Source organism: Phyllostomus discolor, chromosome 8, assembly GCF_004126475.2.
Source record: "Phyllostomus discolor isolate MPI-MPIP mPhyDis1 chromosome 8, mPhyDis1.pri.v3, whole genome shotgun sequence".
Lineage (NCBI taxonomy): Eukaryota > Metazoa > Chordata > Mammalia > Chiroptera > Phyllostomidae > Phyllostomus > Phyllostomus discolor.
The window spans coordinates 33,076,483-33,099,026 of NC_040910.2; the positions used below are offsets into that span (position 1 = coordinate 33,076,483).

The 22,544-nt window shown below is 35.0% G+C and overlaps 1 protein-coding gene across 2 annotated transcripts in view; it reads right to left on the reverse strand.

Annotated features, from left to right (window-relative positions):
- Positions 1-8,836: 8,836 nt before the first annotated feature.
- The window catches only part of GLRA3 (glycine receptor alpha 3), a 138,262-nt gene continuing 124,554 nt past the window's right edge, over positions 8,837-22,544 (reverse strand). For both annotated transcript variants that reach the window (XM_028521086.2, XM_028521085.2), the window contains one exon: positions 8,837-9,707. In XM_028521086.2, the coding sequence (XP_028376887.1) occupies positions 9,429-9,707 (279 nt within the window). In that variant the 3' untranslated portion in view covers positions 8,837-9,428. The remainder of the gene's footprint in view (positions 9,708-22,544) is intronic.

Genomic DNA, 22,544 nt, shown 5'->3' on the forward strand with positions numbered 1-22,544 from the left:
TTCTGATTTTTAGACTCAAATTAAATTACAAGTACATACTATCCTCTATTTATTTCTTATTATTTTTTTATTCAAAAAGGAAAAAAAAACACAAATCAATAACCTAGTTGGAAAAATATTTTAATTTACTATGTGCAGCACATTGATTTAAATTCCACAACTTTAGAAAAGACTGAGTATTGTTTAGAGATTATTGATGACCTAAAAATAGTTCTAACATAAAGCGTGCATAAAATAAGCCTCTTCCCATGACATATGGTTCCTGCAGATGTTATTTCCTTCCTAGCTTTGCTCCTGAGTGTGGAGGAAGCCTTCCTGTTTGCTGCCCTATAGGTGTTCATGGCCTAATCAGCACGTACTGAAAAAGATTTGTTGATGACAATGAGCACAACAAAGGAAGCACCCAGAGATAACAATACTATCACCAGGTAGACTTCTAGTGTCCATTCTAGTGTTAAATGCAATGTAACAGATTAAAATTACATTTCTTTCAAGCAATTTAGTAAGCTATTATCAATCTTATATCAGCAATTTTTTGGCAATTCAAAATAATAAATCATGCTTTTGGATTTCCTACTCTATTTTAAATAATTTGGAAATTTAAATAAATTTACTTTCGCTCCTATTTATATTTTATTCCCTTTTATTCCCTTTTTTTATTAGTCACACAAAATGCAAGGTTACAGTCATAGGAATAATCACTTATAGAATACATGTTTCAAGCATGGTCAATCTGTACAAAATTACTTTTTTTGGTGGAAGTACTTGTTTCAAATAAAAAGACTCTATAAATCTATAAAGACAATTATTTCTCTACCTGACCATTTAGAAGTTTTAGTTCTTCCCCACCGCCAAGGAAACAGTATCAGACATCAATCAAAAGACTGAAAGAATAATTTTTTATGAGTGGCTTATAAACAGAGACCTCCTTGGAAGACCAAGAGCCCTTGAGCTATGCAAGTAGACACTGTCATTTGATTTCTACATACTGTTCATCGTTTTGAGAGGAAATTTTCAGACAACTCATTCTTCATGTCACAGAATGGACTATGAATGAGCCTTCTTTGACAGCCCAGCTTCCAGTTAACAGTGACTGAATGAAGCTTTTAGGGCAGTACACTGATGGGCAAAGAGCATCTACTGTGATAACTTGATCAGACACCACATGGGAGTCAAATAGAAGGAAAAAGAAATACAAAACACTAAATGTTCATAGTATACTATTATTCAGTAACTATACCTCATCCCAATTTAAGATTTCTATGGATGGGTAACTAACAATTTTGTATATTTATTTTCCCATTAATCTTTACTATTTTATTATCACTAAACTCCATCTTAATTATGTAGAGGACAAAAGCAAGCTGAAATACCAGACTGAAAACAAAACAAAACAAAGGAACCCAACATTTCATTTTGAACTGGTCTCTATGGGCAAGTTAAGTAAAAGGTTTAGTCAATCAAGAGGTTTTAAGGAAAAGGCTTTCAAACAAATACAATACACTAATATAAATACATTATTGGCATTATAAATACACTAATGCCAAGTTATTTTTCTACATAGTAACACATCTTCTCTCATTCTATTCTGAGTAGAAAAGTACCCTTATTGTACTTTTCCTATAATAGAATGAATATATTGTCTTCTCTGAATCATTTATTACTGGTTTATAATCTAGATGTAATAGTTTCCATCAGAACAGAAATGTATGACTTTTGCCAAGAAAACAAGATGTTTTTGATAAGATTTGCTCTTTATAAAAAATGGGACAAGAGAGGTATCTATATTATTGAAAAATGTTAATTTTTATTGTTTTTGATGAAATTATCCATGGTTACATGATAAACACCATATACTGTACATGAGTTAATGACTCTGATTAGAGAGTTTGTTAACTACAGAATTGAACAAAAGATAATATAAGGAGAAACAAGTTGTTAAGATCATGCATAATATTTAAATATACTTTCAGCATAATTTCCTAAAAAAATATGACATCATCTGGACAGGAAGACAGTAAACTCAGAGAGACATGTTTTAAATCCACACAAAAATAATTAACACCATAAAATAGCGATCTTTTTTTTGGTAGTCTTTTAAACATCTTGGCTCACTAATAGTAAACCACTGTATATGATATTACAGTGGTAATACATTAAAAATATATGGCACATTTTCTTTTCCACAGCTCATTATATAATGTTCGTAGACGGGCCGGCTACTTCACACTCTCTTTTCCCCAGTACTTACTACCATACATTACCATCTACCACCATCTCTCATACATTACAATACAAATTCAAGGAATGGCCATTGCATAATACAGAAAGCTGAAGATGAAGGAGCGCAAAATTATTCAAGCATGTTCAAACACAGTCTGATCCCCAAATCCTTTCCTGGCCTTTGTGCCACAGCTCCTCCCCTCCGCGTTTACAGTCACGAGACAGGCAGGGTAATGTCTACGTCAATGGGGTTGCCTGAGGCACCTTTGCTAAAGCTACCCTGGAGAGAAATCAACTATTAAACAACTTTTTATTAGAGTTTCACTCTATAAATATAAATTATGGTTGGCTAATAGCTTTGTAAATTTATTTTATAGGGTTTTATATAATGTTCATATGGTGAAATACATTTTAAATACTTCATTTAAAATTATTGCTAAGTTACACAAAGACATTTAAAGTTATGTACTGAAAATAATGCCCACAGACATTTTTTATCAGTTTCTATTTATCTCATAGACAATTTTGTATTTCACTATTCTATCAACCTGAAAATATCTCATCATTGTTGAACACTTAAAGTGCAAATAAGAATAAGACTTAAATAAGAATAAAGCTGGCCATGAGAGGTTTAAAAGGCTATTGACTGCCCCAGACATAAGCAACAGACATGAAAAAACATAGGATGTGCTGTCTAAAGGGAGTGGAGTACACTTATTTGGAATTTATGAAGTAAAAATCATTTCTTGATGAAAAGAAGCTTTAAAAAAAATCTTTTGGAGCTCTGTCACAATGGAACAGGCCGACCTCAGAGTAATGAGTTACCTGCTGCTCTGAGAGTCCACATTTTTCTAAGACTCTTACCAGGAATGGTGAAGATTCTGACATTTAACTGAAACACCTCAAAGATGTACCTTCAATTAGAAGGATATAAATAAGAGACTGTTAAAATGAATTTAAGCCCTGGCTGGCGTAGCTCAGTGGATTGAGCGCGGGCTGGGAACCAAAGTGTCCCAGGTTCGATTCCCAGCCAGGGTACATTCCTGGGTTGCAGGCCATAACCCCCAGCAACCGCACATTGATGTCTCTCTCTCTCTCTGTTTCTCTCTCTCTCTCTCTCTCTCTCTCTCCCCGCCCTTCCTTCCCTCCCTAAAAATAAATAAATAAAATCTTTAAAAAAAATGAATTTAAAGAAGGAAAAACTGTAAAACTTAGAGTTAAGTCAAGTCTTATCAGAAAATAGGTTTATGTTTCTTCATGTTAATTGTTCTCTCTTGTGGAATTTTGTCAAGAATCCAAAACTTCATGGCTTACTCCAAAATACTAAAATCAGCATTTAGAAAAGTGTCAGGTATGTAGAAGGTTCTCTGTAAATATTTATCTAATTGATGATTGAATCATAATCTACTGTGTTACACTCCAGAATGTGTATGTTCTATTTTTTAAATGCATTAGGAATTCTTGTGTATAGGCAGGATTCAGAACCACTATTTTAAAAATCACATTCCACCACCTTTATAATTCTCTTCTTTTGCTTATAAATAAACCATAAAAAATATTGAGAAAACTGCCTATGACACTACAGAACCATCCAATGTGACTACTTATTAGCAGTTGTCTTTTGGAAGAACTGTTTTGACAAATATTTAGTCATTCTTCAAAGACAATCCAAGTAGTGTTTCAAAAATCTTTTGTTGATAGTTGGAGAAAAATTTGATCCATGTAGCTTTTTTCATGTTTTGTTGAGGCAAAACAAGGCTTTGTCATTAAGAGATGGCCATATCAAATGACTGCACTGCTTATATTTTCCATTTATACTGAAAAACATAGCACAGAATTATGGACCTTTGCCAAGAAAAGTTGAATTCCTTTGCATTTCCAATTGAAGGAATTTATTCCATTAATAACATGTGTGCGTGTATGTGTATGTGTGTGTAAGAGAGAAAAAAGGAAAGTGATGAAGGCAGATTAAGCTGGAAAGTATAGAAGGAAAAAGTAAGACAATCCTAGCCACTAGCTCAGGATACCTCTATCTTTTCGGCTGATTTCTGGGAGAAGCTTCTCCAGAATATTTTCTGTCCCAATTATTTTCAACTCCTAGAAAGTAACATTTTATGCATGGGCTATAAGAATCTTTGTCATAAAAAATATACATACATGTACTTCTAAAGTATTTAGAATAGTAGGTATCTCCCTATAGAAGTTTACTTTTATTTTCAGAATGTTTTTAGAGAAAATTTGGGGCTGGACTAAAAGTTTAATTTTAAATTTAATCAAATTAGTACAATGGTTAGTGTGTGCTGCTTATTTATTCATGAAGAGTTTATGTAACAATAAGAATAAAGTGGGATTGCTGTATTTTACCACTTTTTGTACTACATGGACAAGAAAATAAAATCAATATATCTGCTAAGGAAGGGATAAAAGTGCAACTGGGATTATGGGTATTTCATTTGCACTCAATCAAGAAGGAAACTGTGTGTTTATAAATATTGTGTTTTCTAAAATACTGCATAAAAATGCACCTGATTGTCTCCGAGCAACAAGCTGTAATCCTTATCATTTCTAGCATCCCTTTCAAATGTGGAAGCAATGAGTTGATAAAGTTCAGAGACTCAGGTATGACATGGAAACTGAAGAGAATGTCTGGGTACAGTTAAAGGCTTTCTCGTTCAGTGACCGTTGAGACGGACGAGATTATTCCTGCGGCGTTGTGAGTGGCGCTGGGGCCCCAAACACAGAGGCAGGAAGGCATCGTGAAGGAGTTGGGGGAACAAGGCGGGGCTGTCAGTGTGTTCCAAATGCCAGCCTTTCTTAGAATCCTAATCTTCATGGCATGCCTTTCCACTGCCCTTTAGTCAGATAGGCTCAGTTACAGAAAGTGGTCTTGTCAAAATAATTTGAAAAACTGCGCTAGAAATTCCTTTAACATTTCTTGAGCAGATTAGAAAATTTTGGGTACATTTTAAAAAGATATGTTGCAGCTTTCGCAACTAAATTCTTCTCTGAAATACACATGAAGCCAGTGACTGATAATGCAAGTTAAGTTTATAGTCTGTCAGAGCTGATTGGGCTAAAAGCTTCAATACCTCTCCAAGCATGTAACTCAGTCCAGAAGCCAAACACAAGCAATAAAATTATCTTGTTCAATAACTGAATATCCAAATTAGCAAGCAAGATGTAGCTATTATAACTGTGCTTAATAGGTAGGTATAATTCAAAAGATAAGCTTACAATTATAAAGATGCAAAAATATTCTCTGAGTCACTAAGTCAATTCCTGACTGATATAGTTTATATTTCCATTGATTATACTTGCCTTGAGTAGACGTTTAAAATGAAAATGACTTGTGGATGGAAACCATCCTTATTCTCATAATGTGTTTTAATCAAGTCCATTATTTTACAGTCTTTGCCTTGTCAGCATTAATGAATACTGACCAACCATGTATAAGTTGGTGCTGTATTCTTGGAATGGCAGCTTTTCTTCAGTAGTTCATCATCAACTGGATGAGAAATACAGATGATATATGCTGATAAATTTTGAGAGCTTTCGTTATCTATGTTGCACAGTATGTGGAATCTATTTTGGCGTAGGAGATATGACCTCCAAGATGGACAATAATCCACAGGTCTAGGACTATGGCCCATTTTCATTCTCAGAGTTTCTCTCTTACAGTGCTCTACATTGTTGCTAGGGCATGCCTAACAACGTTGGGGAATTAAACATTGCCAATTTCTTACTTGCAATATTGGGAGTATTTTGTATTTTTAATCCTGGCCAATCCCATGTTCCCTTAAACCCACTTCATGGAATGTGTGCTGTATAGATGAAAGGAAAACTGAGCTGGCAATATAGCATTCAGTTCTCTGAAGTGACTAGCAGGCTGAGGTATATCATGTTAAAAACAGAAAAGTATATTTTAAAAAATGGGGTGAAAGGCATTCAGAAAAGATGATACTATGGAAGCAATCCCTATTTTTCTCTTTAAAGCACAACTACTTACATTGCACAGTGATAGAGTAGTTAACAACTTGCTTTCTTCTATGAAAGGTGTTGGCTTATTTTTCACATTATTTTTCTAAAATTTCCGTAATCTTCCATAAAATCCTGGGAATCCATAAATGTAGTATATGGGATTTACAGGCTTTAGAGCAGTAATAAGTCAAAATTCAGATAAAGATTTTTAAAATATATCCATAAAACAGGAATATGGTAAATAGTCATAGTGATCCCTTAAATAAAGGAGCTAGGAGTGGGATGGGCTCTCCGGGTGAGCGACGGTCATGGAGAATACCCAGGAAGGCTGAAGAAGTTTTTAAGACCCTGGCTTTCTTGCGTCTACAGTTCCTTTCTGGAATCTATTTTAAGTAATGAAAAAAGGTCTGTGTCCCAACTGTCATTGAACTCCAGTTCTAATGATTAGGAAAGACAGAAAAGGATGACACAATATATGTTAAGGTATAAGTTTTCTTAAAAATTCATGTATTAGGGAACCATCTATTTCAATGGTTGAGATACATAATTATTTTAAAAAGTGAAATAAACTTCATGTACCATATAAAAATTACAAACTTTCTAATGTGGCTATTTCAAAATACTTCAGAATATCCATATTAACATTGCTACTTAAGTGTGGCTAGTGTGTATGAACACATTTTTATTTCCTCTATATTAATAGTTTTTTCAATGGTTTAATTTGAAATATTAGGGTTTGACACAGGGAATGTTGAGGCACAGATTACCTCAGGATGCTGATTACAATGTAGTTTTCCAGTTTGAAATGATCTAGACAGGTTCATTACGAGGGGCACGTTCTTTTAAACATTTTGGATTCAGCCTTGTCACTGTTGCCGTATGAGTGAAGGCTGTCATATTTCCTCAGTGTGGTAAGACACTGATAAGTGTACATACCAAAGCCAAGTATCACACTTTCAAAATAGATTTCTGCTCTTCCAAAACCCCTGCTGACAAGTTGTCTCATGGCTAGCCTTCTCACATTCCAAGTTTCAGGTTTGAAAAAAGAGATACACACAAAAAAAGAGTGGCAACCATGAATTTCTTTTGGGACATAAGTTCATTAGAAATCCGTTTGCTTCTGACAGAATTCACTTAATTTAAGTAATGATGGAGAACTTTTGAAACAATATGTGTAAAGTATAGAAAAATGCATTCAAGTATTTCAGAAACACATTAAGACACTGTAGTTGATCACTACTTTGAACAACCCCACTTATCCTCGGGGACTACAAACAACACATCTTGCTTTAATCTACCTTTGGTACAAGGATATATTCCCATGCGTTTGGTTCATACACAGCAAATGAAGAAGCATATGTTGAACTTTTAGACGCACAGTCCTCAAAATAACTATGGTATGTAGTAACAACTTTTTTCAGTTGTGGCATTTACCTTTAATGGCAAACATGATATTTTTTCTAACAATGTTATAAATTTCTATAAAGAAGGAGAATTGGGTCTTTTACTAGCAAACTTGTTGAACATACGTCATTTTTTAAGAAGTGATTATTAAAACTACAAGTGGATAGACCAAAGTTCAATAACATTGAGAAATGTTTAACTTTACATGGCAGTTCTTGCTTAAAGTTTGAGATGAGGGTTAAAGGTCAGAAAAGATTAGCATCTCATTCAAGAACTGGCTTCTTTGTTCCTCTCAAATCTGAGTTCATCGTTTTCTTAATGCTTAAGCCTTTGTCTGTTAATAATTTGGTACACTGAGTTTCTATGTAGTGAATCTGACCAATAATCACACATATCTAAAAGGCATTCTAAGGCTTAAAAAAATACAACATTAATGATAAAAATAATGCAAAAAAAAGCAAAACTGAAAAAGAAACAGAGTCTGGTTCATCTTAACCAAAAACTCTCCCACATATTTGCACTTAATTACACAGCACAAGAGGAGTTAATGCCCCATTGCAGTTCAAATAATTCCATGGAGTTGCTGATAGATTTTAAGTAAAAACGTTATTCAAAATTATTCACATCTAGTGAATGGCTTATATACTAAAATCATTGATTCAGAAATATAAAAACAGTCAACCCTCACTTTATAGAAATGACTTATTTTTATAATTTAGAATTAAAATCTTCCATCCTTACTTTTGGAGCTAGGGGTCTGAAATCATATAACTTTGATGGGAAAACTTTTACTATTAAAAAATCTTTCATATATCCAATTTTGTGTTCATTAAATTCATTTTTATCAAAATGTAAATACTATAACCCCATTGAATTTTAGAGTCCCATTCTAAGTTAAAATATAAAAGTCTTACTGAACTTTGTTCAATTATATCAAAACATTAAACATAGTTACATACAATTAAGCAGCTATTAAAAACCTAACAAAACATGAGTGCTGACTAGAACTTTTCAGTGTTTGTCAATAATTAAAATACACAGATATATAGCTAAAACATGTATTTAAACACAATAATACTGTTTTCAGTATTTTCACTTTCATTCATAGACATAGAAAGTTAAATAGATATTTTATAGGATATGACCTTAAGCCATTCATTTAAATTTTCCAAAGAAAGAAATTTAATATTTTAAATAAACTTAGTATCTAAATAATAAAATTTTATTATTTTAATAGTTTAATTTAAATTTTTGGTTATTACATAAGTTGGTCCCATAGTATTTGTGTGTGCAACTCTCCATTACTTTTGAACAAGTTTTCCACTGAATTAACTGATTATTTTTCTATTTTGTAACTACAATATAAGAAAATATTTCAAAGCCTCAAGCTAATAATTTTTATCTTCAACATTTCCCTGTTTTCTTTTTATAAAGTTTATTGTGCAAAAGCTTTACTTTTGTCCGATTTATTGTCATTGATTAAAAATCAAGGAATCCAAAGTAGTTTTCACATGTATTATTATATAACATACAAACACATTGGCAGTAATACTTCCACTTATGTGATTTACTATGAAAGAGCAGGTAAATTAATACAAAGCAGAAATGTCCATTTTATATATGTGTGTATATATATATATATATACAGTATCCATTAAAAGAATCTTAATCTGACTCACAACTTTGCATAGCAAATCATAATAATACCGTCCCCTGTGCCATTTTAATACAGTGATCATCATTTGTACACCACACACACACACGCCTATGTTGAAGACACTTCCTTTTGTATCGACTGTTTGTACTTGCATGACCGCCAAAACTTAATCTGATTGCTGATGTATATCCTCATGCCTAAGAATTTTATAGATAACCCAGTAGAAAATATTAAAGATCAAAAAGGCTAATGGGAAGCAGGCTCGGGAGATGGTGTCAATCTTCTTGGCCCGGTCGATAAAGACCTTCCTCATTTCCTCAGGGCTTTTCGGCATTACCTGGATGGGATGGCTTGGGCCCTTGTGGGTCACACCATCTTTTGCTTGCAGACATGGTCCCATTCCATAGGCTGTGAAGCTGAATTGACTTTCCCTTACCTCATCATCCTGTCATAAGAATAACATATGAAAATACTTTCATCATCAAGTAGAGCATATATAACAGATATTTCAGGGTCATAACTTAAGCTTTATCATGACAAATGTCAATGTTATTATAATGAAAAGATAACTTAAGCCTATAAAAATGAGTTGCCTTTTTTTCTTACTTATGTTTTATTGATTGAATGAACATCACGTAGATATGAAGCTCTCAAATGATATGTTTTAATGGAAAAGCTTACCATTCTGGTATTGTCTACATATTAGAATATCTAAATAAATTAAACAAGAAAGAAATCTATTGAGATATTATGTTATATATATTCTGGACTAAAATTTTTTACATCATATGTCTAAATGAGTAAATATACGCTGCAAGGGGAAAATACCAGAATCACTGACTGAAGCTTTATTTTCCATGGAAGCAAATTTTTTTAATGCTTATTTCCTACAATTTTATGCTTTGTTGGAAAATATGGTTTAGATCAATAACACTACTTGATTTTTGTTATCCACACTTAATGCTACTTGTATGATTTACACTAACCCATTTGGGAAACTATAAAATAGTCACCTCTTCTGGTTTTATGTACAATTACTTTTCAAGTGCATTGATTTAGTTGACATTAAGAATGAAATTTGGCAAAAGTTTATTTCATGTTAAAAAATTATAAATTATTATGTTCTAAAAAGTATTGTTAATTATTTCTTAAATGTTGCAAATTAAAGAGAATTCTCTGTATGTACATAAAAAGAAAAACAAAATTTAAGGGAAAATTATTAATAAAATTATGATAAATAAAAATTGTTTGAGATAAGAAAATATGTCACTTATTTATAATGAAATTCAATAATGAATAATTTAATTTAACAAATTTACTTAGAATGTAACAGTAGATGGCTACTAATTAATTGATTTTTTGCTACTAAAACTGAAAGTTTAAAAGATAACATTTTACAAATTTGTTATAGCTCACTTCTTATGGAAATAATTTTTTATGGTAATGTAAGAGATAAAAATAACTAAGTACTCATTCTCTTGGAAAATTATTTTGGGTTTGTCGAAGTAGAAGCTCAATGAACAGTATATTACAAAATATAAAAGTAAAAAATAAAATTTTAAATGGACTCTAATATGAGAAGATGATCAAAGTTAATGTAATAATGTATAAAATAGGTTTCTGGGGAATTATGAAGTAAGGCAATTCCATCTGAAACAAAAACATAATTACTGGAAAACATCTCAACTGTAAGATGTATAAGTAATTGAATTTGGAGGAAACACACACAACATAAAAGCAGATGATCCAAATCACATGTAACTACTGTTGTAATCTTGCAAAAAGATCGGACATCGATCTTCCAGTAGTCTTCAATAAGAATGTCCATTTATACTGGCCATTTTTTTAGCTTCTGTGAAAATTTTAAGGAAAAATTATTGTTTGCTTTGAATTTTCTATATCTTTTAAAAAAGTAGATGTATTAAGAATTAAATTGTTCTTATGTAAGTGCTTAAATAGTATCCTTATACTTTAGTAAATTATGCTGGTATTGCATTCCAGAAGGAAGACTTAGGTCACTTAATATGTACAATTTTGTGTGCAAACCAGCTGGATGCTGAAGTTTAAAATAGCCTTTAAAACCACAACGGCCATGTCTTTTTTAAAAAAAATCCATCTCAAAATACAGGACAAAATACAACTTCTCAATGAGCACTTACAATGAGATGTTGACATGTTAGTTAAACCAACTGAGAGACTGGTTACAAAATGCTAAGATTTTAGGCTACTGGTTGTTGTGTTTAGTAAAGCAGTATCTACTGACTACCTTTTTCCCCAGCTGTATTGAGAAATAATTGATATACCTCACTGTATAAGTTTAAAGTGTCCAACCTGATGGTTTGATTTAGGTATATTGTGAAATGATTACAGTCGATTTACTTAACATCCATGCTCTCATACAGATAAAATAAAAAGAAAAAATTTCTCCTCGTGATGAAAACTGTTAGGGTCGACTCTCTCACCCACTCTCCTATATACCATACAGCACTTTTAGCTACAGTCATCATGTTCTACATTACATGCCTAGTACTTATCTTACAAGTTCATCACTTTTGACCACCTTCCTCCACAGACTACCTTTCTAACCACCTGTTTTGGATAATTTATTATTTTCAAGCCTTTAGAGAGCCCCATACCTTAAAACAGAAATGTTCCCCTAAAATTTCCCATATTTAGTGAACAGCTGGATTTTTCTCAACTGTATCTTTCCATATCACTGACTGTGAGTAATGGGTGAGCACCAGGCTGGGGCTGTTTCAGGACTGCTGAGACTGACTTCTGACCGTTTCAGCATCACTTCCTTGAAAACAATAGAGTTAAGCTAAATGGAGGATGCAGAGTTTGCTTCATTCACAGTGAAGGAGGTACCTGTGCTGGGGACGTCTGAAGGTCTCTGGCCTAAGTGGCCAGATGGTATACAAGTTTGGTTGGAAATAAAGGCTGTAGCTTCTCTGTGTCAAAGTGACCACATACACATGCCTTGACTGTTGTTGGTGGCAGTTGTAGCTACGTGTCAGTGTGGGTGAAGGGCAAAAGAGGCTGTGCTCCTGAGTAACGGCCAGGCCTCCCCATTTGATGAAGATGCTGCATCTGATGCAAAGCCTGCTACACAGGCTCCTGTAGGTCTGAATAAGTGTTATATTAAGTTAAAGCCTATTCTGCCCAATGGATCTGCTTGACAATTTGAACCCCAAACTTGAGCAGTGGCAACAGAAGCTGACCTGGCTCTCAGATTGTGTCAGACTCCAAAAGGTGGGAGGGAATTCTGACGAGAATGTGACACTGATTCACCCTGGGTTGGAGGCAGCAAAAGGCCTATGGGAAATGACTGGGGATACATCTCACTACTAGAATGTGGGTGACATAGTCCTATCTCTGGTTCAGTCGACAGATGGGCGATCAGTAAAACAAACGGAAAGGAGCCAGGGTGATAAAACTGAGGGGAGAGTGGCTCAAGGCATAGTCGATTCCTCGTTCCCCATTAACTGATTGTCTGTGAAACTGAAGCCCCTTGGGGGAAAGAGAAACAAGAGCAAGTAAAGCAAGCAGCTTCATGGCCTGTGCTCAAGATGAGCACAAAAGTGCAACTGGGGCTTCAAAGGACATTGCTCTTAACCTTGATGTCACTTCTCCTAACCCGAGGCAGATGGCACTGGAAACTAGTAACTACTGAGCAGCCCTGTCCAATATAATTTAAACCACAAAGAAAAGCCAGCTGTGAAGTTTTAAATTTAAATTTATATTAGCTACAGTTTAAGAAGTCCAAAGAAATAGGAACAATTACTTTTAGTGATACATTTTCTTTAATTCAGTATATCTTAAATTTATTCAAACATGTACTAAAACTAATAATTAGAGAGATATTTTTACATTCTTTATTTCATACTGAGTCCTTGATGTCAGTGTATATGTCAACATGCTGTTCAACTTAGATTCCATAGTTCTAGTGCTTTATGGCCACATGGGCTTGTAGCTACCATACCAAAAAAAAAAAATTTTTCAATCTAAAGAAGCCCAATCTCCATGCTTTCCAGGATCCTTACGTTAACTGAACTAAGAGCTGATAATTTACAATCTCCATGCTTTCCAGGATCCTTACGTTAACTGAACTAAGAGCTGATAATTTTTTTTGTATGGTGCAGCATGAAAAACAATGTTTGGTATGAGTACTGACTTAAATTGCTGCAGTGTTGGTATTCAAGAATTATTGGCAGGCATATAATCAATGACCCTTCTGGAGCAGGTGAAGCCCTGGGTGGTATGAATCCGTACCGAGGAAGGTAGCTGCCTGGTTCTTTCACTGTTATGAAATGGAACAGCCCTTCAGGGGAATAGCAAACCTGGGTTGGCCATCTGATAAAAATAAAATGAGCGTGACCAAACCATATCCTCTGACCTAAACTCTGGTAGACACTGTAATTAGGAGAGTCCCTTGGGCATCGGCTTCCCATGAAGCTCTCCTTCTGGGAAGGCAGGAGAGTGTATATAAGTCATGGGCACATCTGATTTTGCAGCTGCCATGCTGAGTTGTACTCATGGAAGAAAAGAATACCTGGGCTATTCAGAAGAAAGGTCATGGCCAGAGATGAATCTATTAGCTTTCTTTAGGTGGCTTTTAAGACACAGAAGAAATTTGACAGGATTCCTAAGAAAGATTTCCTGGCACATTATATTGCCCGCTGGGAGGAAGGAAATTTGTTCCAGTTCCGGCAGCTGCTTCCCTTAAGGACCCCTGTTAAATCTACCGCTTTCATCTCAGAAGTTAAATCCAGTTGATGCCAGTGGGGAATGGAAACAAAGGCACTTACATGGTTGCTGAATTTACTCCATCTGTTAAGGCAGTTGAAACAAAGAACATTGACTCAAAGGCAGGATCTCCTTGCCCAATTCTGAATGGGGTTCCAGGACTACTCTCCAGTTAAAGTTGAATGTCTGGGCATGGTGAACACAGCTTTTGGGGATTAGTGGATGTCAGTGTACAATGTATAGAAGTGCTGCTGGGGCATGAGAAGCCAATATTAGGGGCAAAGAGAAACTGGTGGGGCAGAGAAGGAGGCATAGTGATGCTGTGGTAGTGGGTACCATGGTCATAGTGAAACTGCAGAGAGGAAAATACAGGTGGCATTGCCTTTGGCTAAATGTATAATCAAAAAGGACATAATATGTAAAGTAATGATCTTGTCATGTCTGTTTTAAACCTAATCTTGGGCTGTGGCTGGTGTAACTCAGTAGATTGAGCACTGGCTAGGAACCTAAGGGTCGCTGGCTCAAATCCCAGTCAGGGCACATGGCTGGGTTGTGGGCCTGGTCTGCAGTGGTAGCCACATGAAAGTCAACTATACATTGATGTTTCTCTCCCTCGCTTTCTCCATCCCTTCCCCCTCTCTAAAAACAATAAATAAATAAAATCTTAAAAAAAAACTAATCTTGGGCAGTTGTTCCTTAGCCCAGATGTCATAGAATGTATTAAAATGAGAGCTCTTGCCTAAACCTTCTTCTGTAGTAACTATTAAACAGTACAAGATTTCAGGCAATTAAAGGAGGCTCTCAGCTTTGATTAAGGGAATGGTGGCAACAGGGGAGCTAATCCCTCATTAGTTTTCTCTAGAACATTCTAGAACATTCTCCAACTTCACCTTCTGGCCTGTGTAAAACTAAATGGACCCTGAAGGCTACCTACTTGGGTTCACTAAAGAAGTAGACTCTACAGCCTCTACCATGATGGACGTGGTGAAAACCACCGGAGAGTTTCAGAAGGACAAAGGAGGCGGGTATGCTTTGACAGATGTGACTAAAGCTTTCCCCTTAGCACCAATCAAAAAGAAGTCAAACACAGTGTGCTTCTCCTGGGGTAAACCCAGCTATAACCTTACTGTTATCTGTTAAGAAAACCTGAATTCTCCAGCATGTTGCCACAACATGCTTAGAAAAGTTTGGTCCAGATTTCTGTCAAAAGTAAGTTGGTTAATGATAAATGATAGTTTTCCAATCCAAGGAGAAAGTCCAGAAGGGGTTTGGAAACTTCAGTGGCACATGTGACTAGGTAAAGGTGGCAAACTGATCCAGAAAATATTCAGGACCCAGTCCCCTAAGTCCAGTTTCTGGAAATAACCTGGGCAAACTAGTAGAGACAATTCACAAACAATGAAGGGCAAATTCTGTTTCTTCTGGATCCCACTGTGAGAAAAGCAGCTTATAGCAGCATTTGGAATCTGACAAGTAGATTCTGTTTTTCTGTTGGCCACACCACCTACAGTAACTAGAAGACAGATTGAATTTGAAAGAGAGACAAGGGCAAACTGAGAGATTTGAGGCAGGCAATAACCCAAACTGCAGTCAAAAGGCCTTAAAATTCATCCACTGCAGAGGGATCTGCTACTAAAATACATGCGGACTGGAGTTTCTGGAGAAAGTTCAATAGAGGCTCCCTGAGGTGGCTGCCAGGATTCTAGACTAGAAAACTCTTTGCTGTTATAGGCAAGTATACTCTACTTGAATGGTGGCTACTGGCATTCCCTTTGGCTCTGTTAGAAACAGTTCCCCAAAACTGAAGGAATCTGAAAGACATCAGATTGTATTTAGGCCTAGGGTATCTACTATGTTACAGGTGATGTGAAGAAGGCATTGTAATTTAAGGTCCTTGATGAAATGAAAATGATGTATTCGGAAATAGATTAAGAGGAGTATCTCAGGCAAAGTACATTATATTCATGAAGAGGTAGCCTATCTGACAATGAACCAGTGACAGAATCTCTGACTGAGCTACCGAAGTGATCTAAACATCATGATTCTCTTTCCACTGAGGCAAAACAGGCCACCTGGTTCACCAATGGAAAGTCCCATGAGGTCAGGTCTGAAACCATACCTGCTGTGGAATGATAACTATAGTTGAAGAGAGGAGGGAAGTCTACACAATGGTCTGACTTGAGAACAGTGTATATGGCCATATCGAGAGAATTGGTTCATGCTCTCAGAGCAATATCTGGATATTCAAAGACTCCTAGGGTGGGAGATATAATTCTTCATATAAATTTCAAGGTAGAACTAAATGACATCATTCAATGCTCACCAAGTTGCTAGCTTAGAAGGAGGTGGGAGTGCCAAGGCAGATGCCTTAGGCTGGCCATGGATGTAGCCATGGTGCATCAAGGCCATGCAGCAATGGGCAGGACTGTGACATATTCCTCTATTGCCAACGAAGCCATTGATGTGGTGAGAGCTTGTCTTAAATATTAACAAAGGAAAAAATTGCTTGAAAATTGCCTTTGGGTAAAAGCTGCCAATGACAAGCACTAACACATAACTGACAGATGGAATACTTAGGGTCTTTGCCCGTGGCTCCCAGAAGATTTAATGGATTTTGGCAGAAATAGGCAGCTAGTTCATCTTGGGCTTTGTTAACACTGCAACAAAAGCCACAGCTGAAAATACTATTAATGGCTTGGAACAAGGTATTTTATATCAGTTTGGGCCTCTGGAATAGATCTCATTGGACAAAGAAACACATTTAAACATGGCCAGTATAGGGAAAAAAAACAAAACCCAAGAGCACAACACAGGAAGGGCATAGCGTACGTATTCCAGCCACCCACAGAGCAGCAGTTTAAACAGACACTGGAATGAGCAATCAAAACATTTATTACTAAAGACAGGATGACAAGGATGTGACGGTTGGCTAGTTCACTTGATGAGTGTGTATGAGAGAGTGGGTATGAGTGAGTTGAAGTAGGAATGCTTCTAGACAGGTGTCTGGTTTCTGGTGGTGGAAGTGTGCAGGGTGGGAAACTTTACCCTGTGGCACAACTCTGTCTTTCCCACGGCACAAATCTTCTTTGGTGTTACCTAACATAATGATTCCAAGTTCACGATCGAATTTGCACTTTTTAGTTGTAGGATCATTGCTGCTTACTATCCCACATTTATTTCTTTAAACTAGGAAGCCATTCATGCCCTGTGCAGGTAAGGAAACGAAAAGTCCTGTGTGCTTGAGTGGCTGTGAAGCCTCCCAATTAAATGAAGATACGTTATCTGCTGTCTCTGTTACCTTTTATCCTTCGAAAAAGTGAAGTCACTGACATATGAGATTAAAGCTTATGTCTGTCTTGCAAGTATGATTATCTCTTTAAGCCTGTAATCACAGCCACAGTGCTATACAAAGCAATGTCATATTTGGATATTGGTTTTAATAGAAAATAACACATTTGGACAATTTAAACTTAACTGTCTTAGCATTGGCCCATCATAAAAACTGACAACAATTTGTAAAATTACCATCATTCTATGTGCAGGCGATAAAGATAGTCCTGGCAAGCCAATGTTGCTCGCACTGTGGTCTTCAGTGGCTCTGCGTCTTTGAATCAATCGCTGGGGGAATTTGCTGAGACCCAGTGTGCTAGATCTCCACTGCAGAGAGCCCTGCTCATTAGCAGGTAGGCTGCCCCTGTCATCTGCATTTCCAGCCAGGTCTGTAGGTAGGTGCTTATGAAGCTCAGTCGAGTTGGTGAAACAAAAGTTGCCTAGAGGCACAACACAGCTGCCCTAGTCGTTTTGGATTTGTAATGATGTGACATTTTTTGAATTCCTCTAATATTTTTTAATTTACATTTTAAGTGGTGGTTTATGGAAAGGTGACTTTTACATTAGTATTAAATTTTTATTTTACATTTTAATAATTTTTTGTTTTTCAATAAAGCTGTTTCTAGGTAAGGCCATATGTAAGACTATACAACCTGTATCTCTATCCATTTTCAAGTTAACTATGACACAGGCATGTGTTAGAAAATAGACTTTGAATAGTTATGATACACAATGTGATTTAATGCATTATTGTCTTCAAAAGCATCTGGAATATGATTTCATTTACAAATTCACCACCAATGGCTTCCCTATTAATTTTGGAATTGAAACAGAAACCTGTAATTTCAATAAAAACACTTTCTTCATTAAAATACCTTGTTCAAATATTACTTTTCTGGCAAGAGTAATAGAAAACAAGGTATTAAGGAACACTTATGTTCTAGTAAAAAATAGTTATAAACTGGGTGTCTGCATTATAAAAATGTGTGCTATAACAATTAGTTTTCAAGTATTTTATATAGTCACATATACATTTGATGGTCCAAATTTAAAATCTGAGTCAAGATTGATATTCGAAATGGAAATGTTTTCCTACAGTTAAGTGATTCCATGGCTTCACCATTTGTTGCCAGGTGTCTGGATAGTCCTAAATTACTTAGCTCTCAGATTCTTGGTTTCTAGTTTCAAAAAAAAGATTATAGCACTATCTAGCTGTTTTTGTTTTGGGTTTTTTTTTAGGGTAAGAGAAAATATATGAGACGCCTGAAAGGTACTGAAATTGCTGCTATTGTATTATTATTATTTTGTTCATTATAACTATTATTATGGAAATTACATAATATACAATATAAAATAAAATACAAATACTGACTTGAATCATTTTACCATTAGGTAAATCTACAGAAACCAAACTAGTGCTAATGTGCTGTGGAAAACAGGTCTACCCAGTTGCTTACTCTTGCTATGGCCTTGTACTTGTGTTACACTTAAAAATCAGCCATGAAACTTTCCACAGCACTTGGCCCCTCCAGCCCTTACTCTATTACTGTCCCAAATAGATGGGGTTGGCTGTATAACTGTTAGCACTCTTTGCAGATCTAATTTCTACGATCAAGCAGTCTTTAGCATTGTCAATATATTCCATGAAACAGCACAACTACTTGAGGTTTGCTATTGGATGAGGCATGTTGAGTCATGATACAGCTTCAGAAATGGGATCTCTGTGGTTATGCCAGACTGCAGTGTGTACCCCAGGCAGTTAGAACATGAGAGAACGCACTGCTAAACCTCACAAAGGTCAGGTGACTTTAAAAAAACAAAACAAAACTTGCCTGTTGGGTTCTTTTGGAAATGCTCCACTTAAAGTATTAATTTTAAACATGGTCAAAGCTTTCCTAAAAGCTCATCACTAATGTTGCATTACTATATTAAAAATATGTTGAATTATTTTGTGACTAATTGCTTTGTAAACACAGTGATAAAATTATTCTGTTATGTACATTTCAATATGTAGTGATATTCTGTATTCCAAGTAGCACTGAAATATTTTTTTCAGAGCAAAATTCAGTTTTCTAAAGGTATTTTCAACTTGAGTTCCTAATGAACTGAAGGCCCCAAAAACAAGGTGTTTAGACAGACACCTAGAACTTTTGACACTACGTGTTGGCCAATATTTAATGTTCATAAAATTAAGGCACTTTGCAACTCAAAATATAGGTATTAATGAAAATTAAGTATTGGAATAAATTAAATATGAGCTCAAGAAGATGGCTGATTAAAAAGGTAAAATTCAAGAAATATTTAATTTAAAGACAAGTAAATCCTCCTAATATGCTTTTAGGGAGGCAATGAAGAACATAAAAAGTCATTTATTTAGTGCACAATTCCTTCTACAGGAGAACCTGCCTTCACTGAATTTGGGAATGAGAGAAATGTTTCCGTTATTAAGCATCAGTACCATGTTGTGAAACATTCTAAGTGCTTTCATTTCATTTAGAGAATTATACCAAAGACTGATTCATGGAACATGCACGCTGCAACTAGAGATATTAGAGACGGACTGAAAATCCAACTGCAGGTGTCATCATTCAGTCAAATTGCTTCCTTCACCTCCATCATCAAACACAATATACATATGAGGTAAGAATTTCCTGTCCTCTTCTTAGTCCTCAAAAGTGAACAAAAAATTACCTTATCTGGTGTAGGAGTGATGAAGGCATGGTAAAGGTCAGTGAGTGATAAAACACTAGGCGCCAAAGAGTATTGGTAATGACCACATGAACAGCTGTGGGCTACAGTGGCATTAACTGTTGTTTTTATCCTAGTGTTTCTTCCTTAGGAGGTATTTTTGGGATGATTTTTAAATAAAATCAAGATTTTAATGAAATTATCCCAAAGGATATCTTGTTTAACTAATTTTCTGTAACTTTTAATTGCCAAAGAGGACAGTAACAGATGGATGAAATGTTCATTGTGATTAATTCCCAGTTACATTATTCTAAAGTGTACGGATTTTAAAAAATTTATTAACAACATTATGACTTACTTTTGTTGGGAAAAATTACCATCACTTAGAAAATTCTAAGATAAGATGAGACATGTGAGTGATTTAAAATTGTTTTTCTAAGTATTAGCCTAAAATAAAATATTCAGTTTAATACATCTATGTACATTTCTATATTATTTAAAAATGGAAAGGTTAAAAGAATACAATTATAGATAAGGTTTTAAATACTTTATGGTCACGAGTCAATTGTTAATATAAAATTCTTTAAACTCTAGCTCCTAGGAAAACTTTGCATTTATTATTGATGACATATTGAATTAGTTATGAATTAGCCAAGTTTATGCTTGGCATATTAAATTTGGATTCAGAAATGGCTCAGAGATTATTGACTGGAAAACATAAGCTTAAAAATGAAGGTTTTAGATGAAATATTATGAAAATTCAATGCATATATTTTAGGGGATTGATGAGAAATTAATGAAATAATTTTAAATTATCTATATATCTAGCATAATACGTTAGTTTACTTCAGTGCCAACCATATTCATGGAGCGACATAAAATAATAGACAGCATATGTAAAAAGCAGTACTATGTTTTAGTTAACTTTGAGATGGAAGTCCCTACAATGCATATAAAACTAGATTAACTAAGATTCTATTACTTCATTAAATATTTTTTCCTAAGCAGGTATTCAGAGGTACTGTAGCTCTAAAAAATAGTTGTGTTGAACCTAAACTCTAAATATTTATTTGCAGAAAATAATTAAATTCTTACAATGTTTATTTTACTTGAGAGGATGACATTTCTAACCCTTGTATTTCAGAATGACTGAATACAGAATTTGTTTGAAATTATTTGGAAACTACTTGTCTTCAGGTATGTGCCAAAGAAACTTGTAGGAATTATTTACCTATTGAAAGAACATGCTACACTCTAGAATCAGCATAAACTGCCCTGCAATGAAAACTTTATTAAATAATTTAGTGTACATGGGGGCCACACTGTTTTCAACTGTGGACCCTCATCCCTTCAACCAAAATAGTGTACATGTACATTTGTATTTGTCCTAAGACTATAAAGCTGACAAAATGTACAAAACAGAAAATCAATTATTTCTCATTCTTAGAAGTTACCTTGAGTTATTTTTGAAGTAAATACATAAGTAAATAAAATCATAATGTTTTGTACATAGTCAAATGACAGTCAATAATATCTTTATTTTAAAAACATCTATCATGCCTAGCAAAATATAAACCTGATAAAAACCCTAATATCAAATTTAGAACAGGCCATGCTTATTTCATCTGTGTATATAAGTAACAATTAATATACAATTAGTAGGAAGATGGGGGTACTAGAATACTGTATAAATGTTTTCTCTCGGTAAGCCATTGCATCATTACATTATATTGCAACTCAGAAGAGAAACAAAATGAAATGCATTAAAGCAATCACATATCATCCATCTCTCTCAACAAACCACATATGTTTACAAACATTTTGGCATGTCTTAATAACCCTCCAGAACTAATGTAATGATATCATACATGGGAAGAGCAGCTTCTAACCAAAATGCTTTTGTGTCATGCACACACCCACGCATACTCAGCCCTGGGGATAAGCAGCCATGACAAGGTGCGGCGGGTACAGTGCACACAGCAGGCTAGGACAGTGTGGGGTGGGGAAACCTGCACACCAGAGCAAACTTCTGTTCTTTCACAGTAGACAGAAGGTCTGCTTGAACCTTCATAGAGGAAAAAGTGAGGTAGAAAAGATTGTCTACCATGCCTAAGCCAATGCCAAACCAAGTTAAAACTTTCCTAGGAATAATGTTTACATCACTAGAAGGCCCCCTGTTGCTATAAGGTCATTGTATGTTTGCCTATTCCATCAAATTAGAGTTCTAAAAGACAAACAAACAAGCAAAAACTCAGGTAAGCCAGTAAGTAGTACCCATGAAAAGAAAGGGCACTGGGTCGACACAGACCCGTTTTGACTATGTTGATTGAAAGGTTTGGATTGATCAGGCTGTCTTCAAACACAGGTTTTTTTTTTCAAAATGATGAATTTGGTCAGCCCAGGGAGTTATTAGGTTGAGGAAAATACTCTTTAAAAAGTTAAAATGATTAACCCAAAAATTGCATGATGATTATTATAAAAATTAATGGTGCTTTTAATTTTTAATGAATTTATGTGC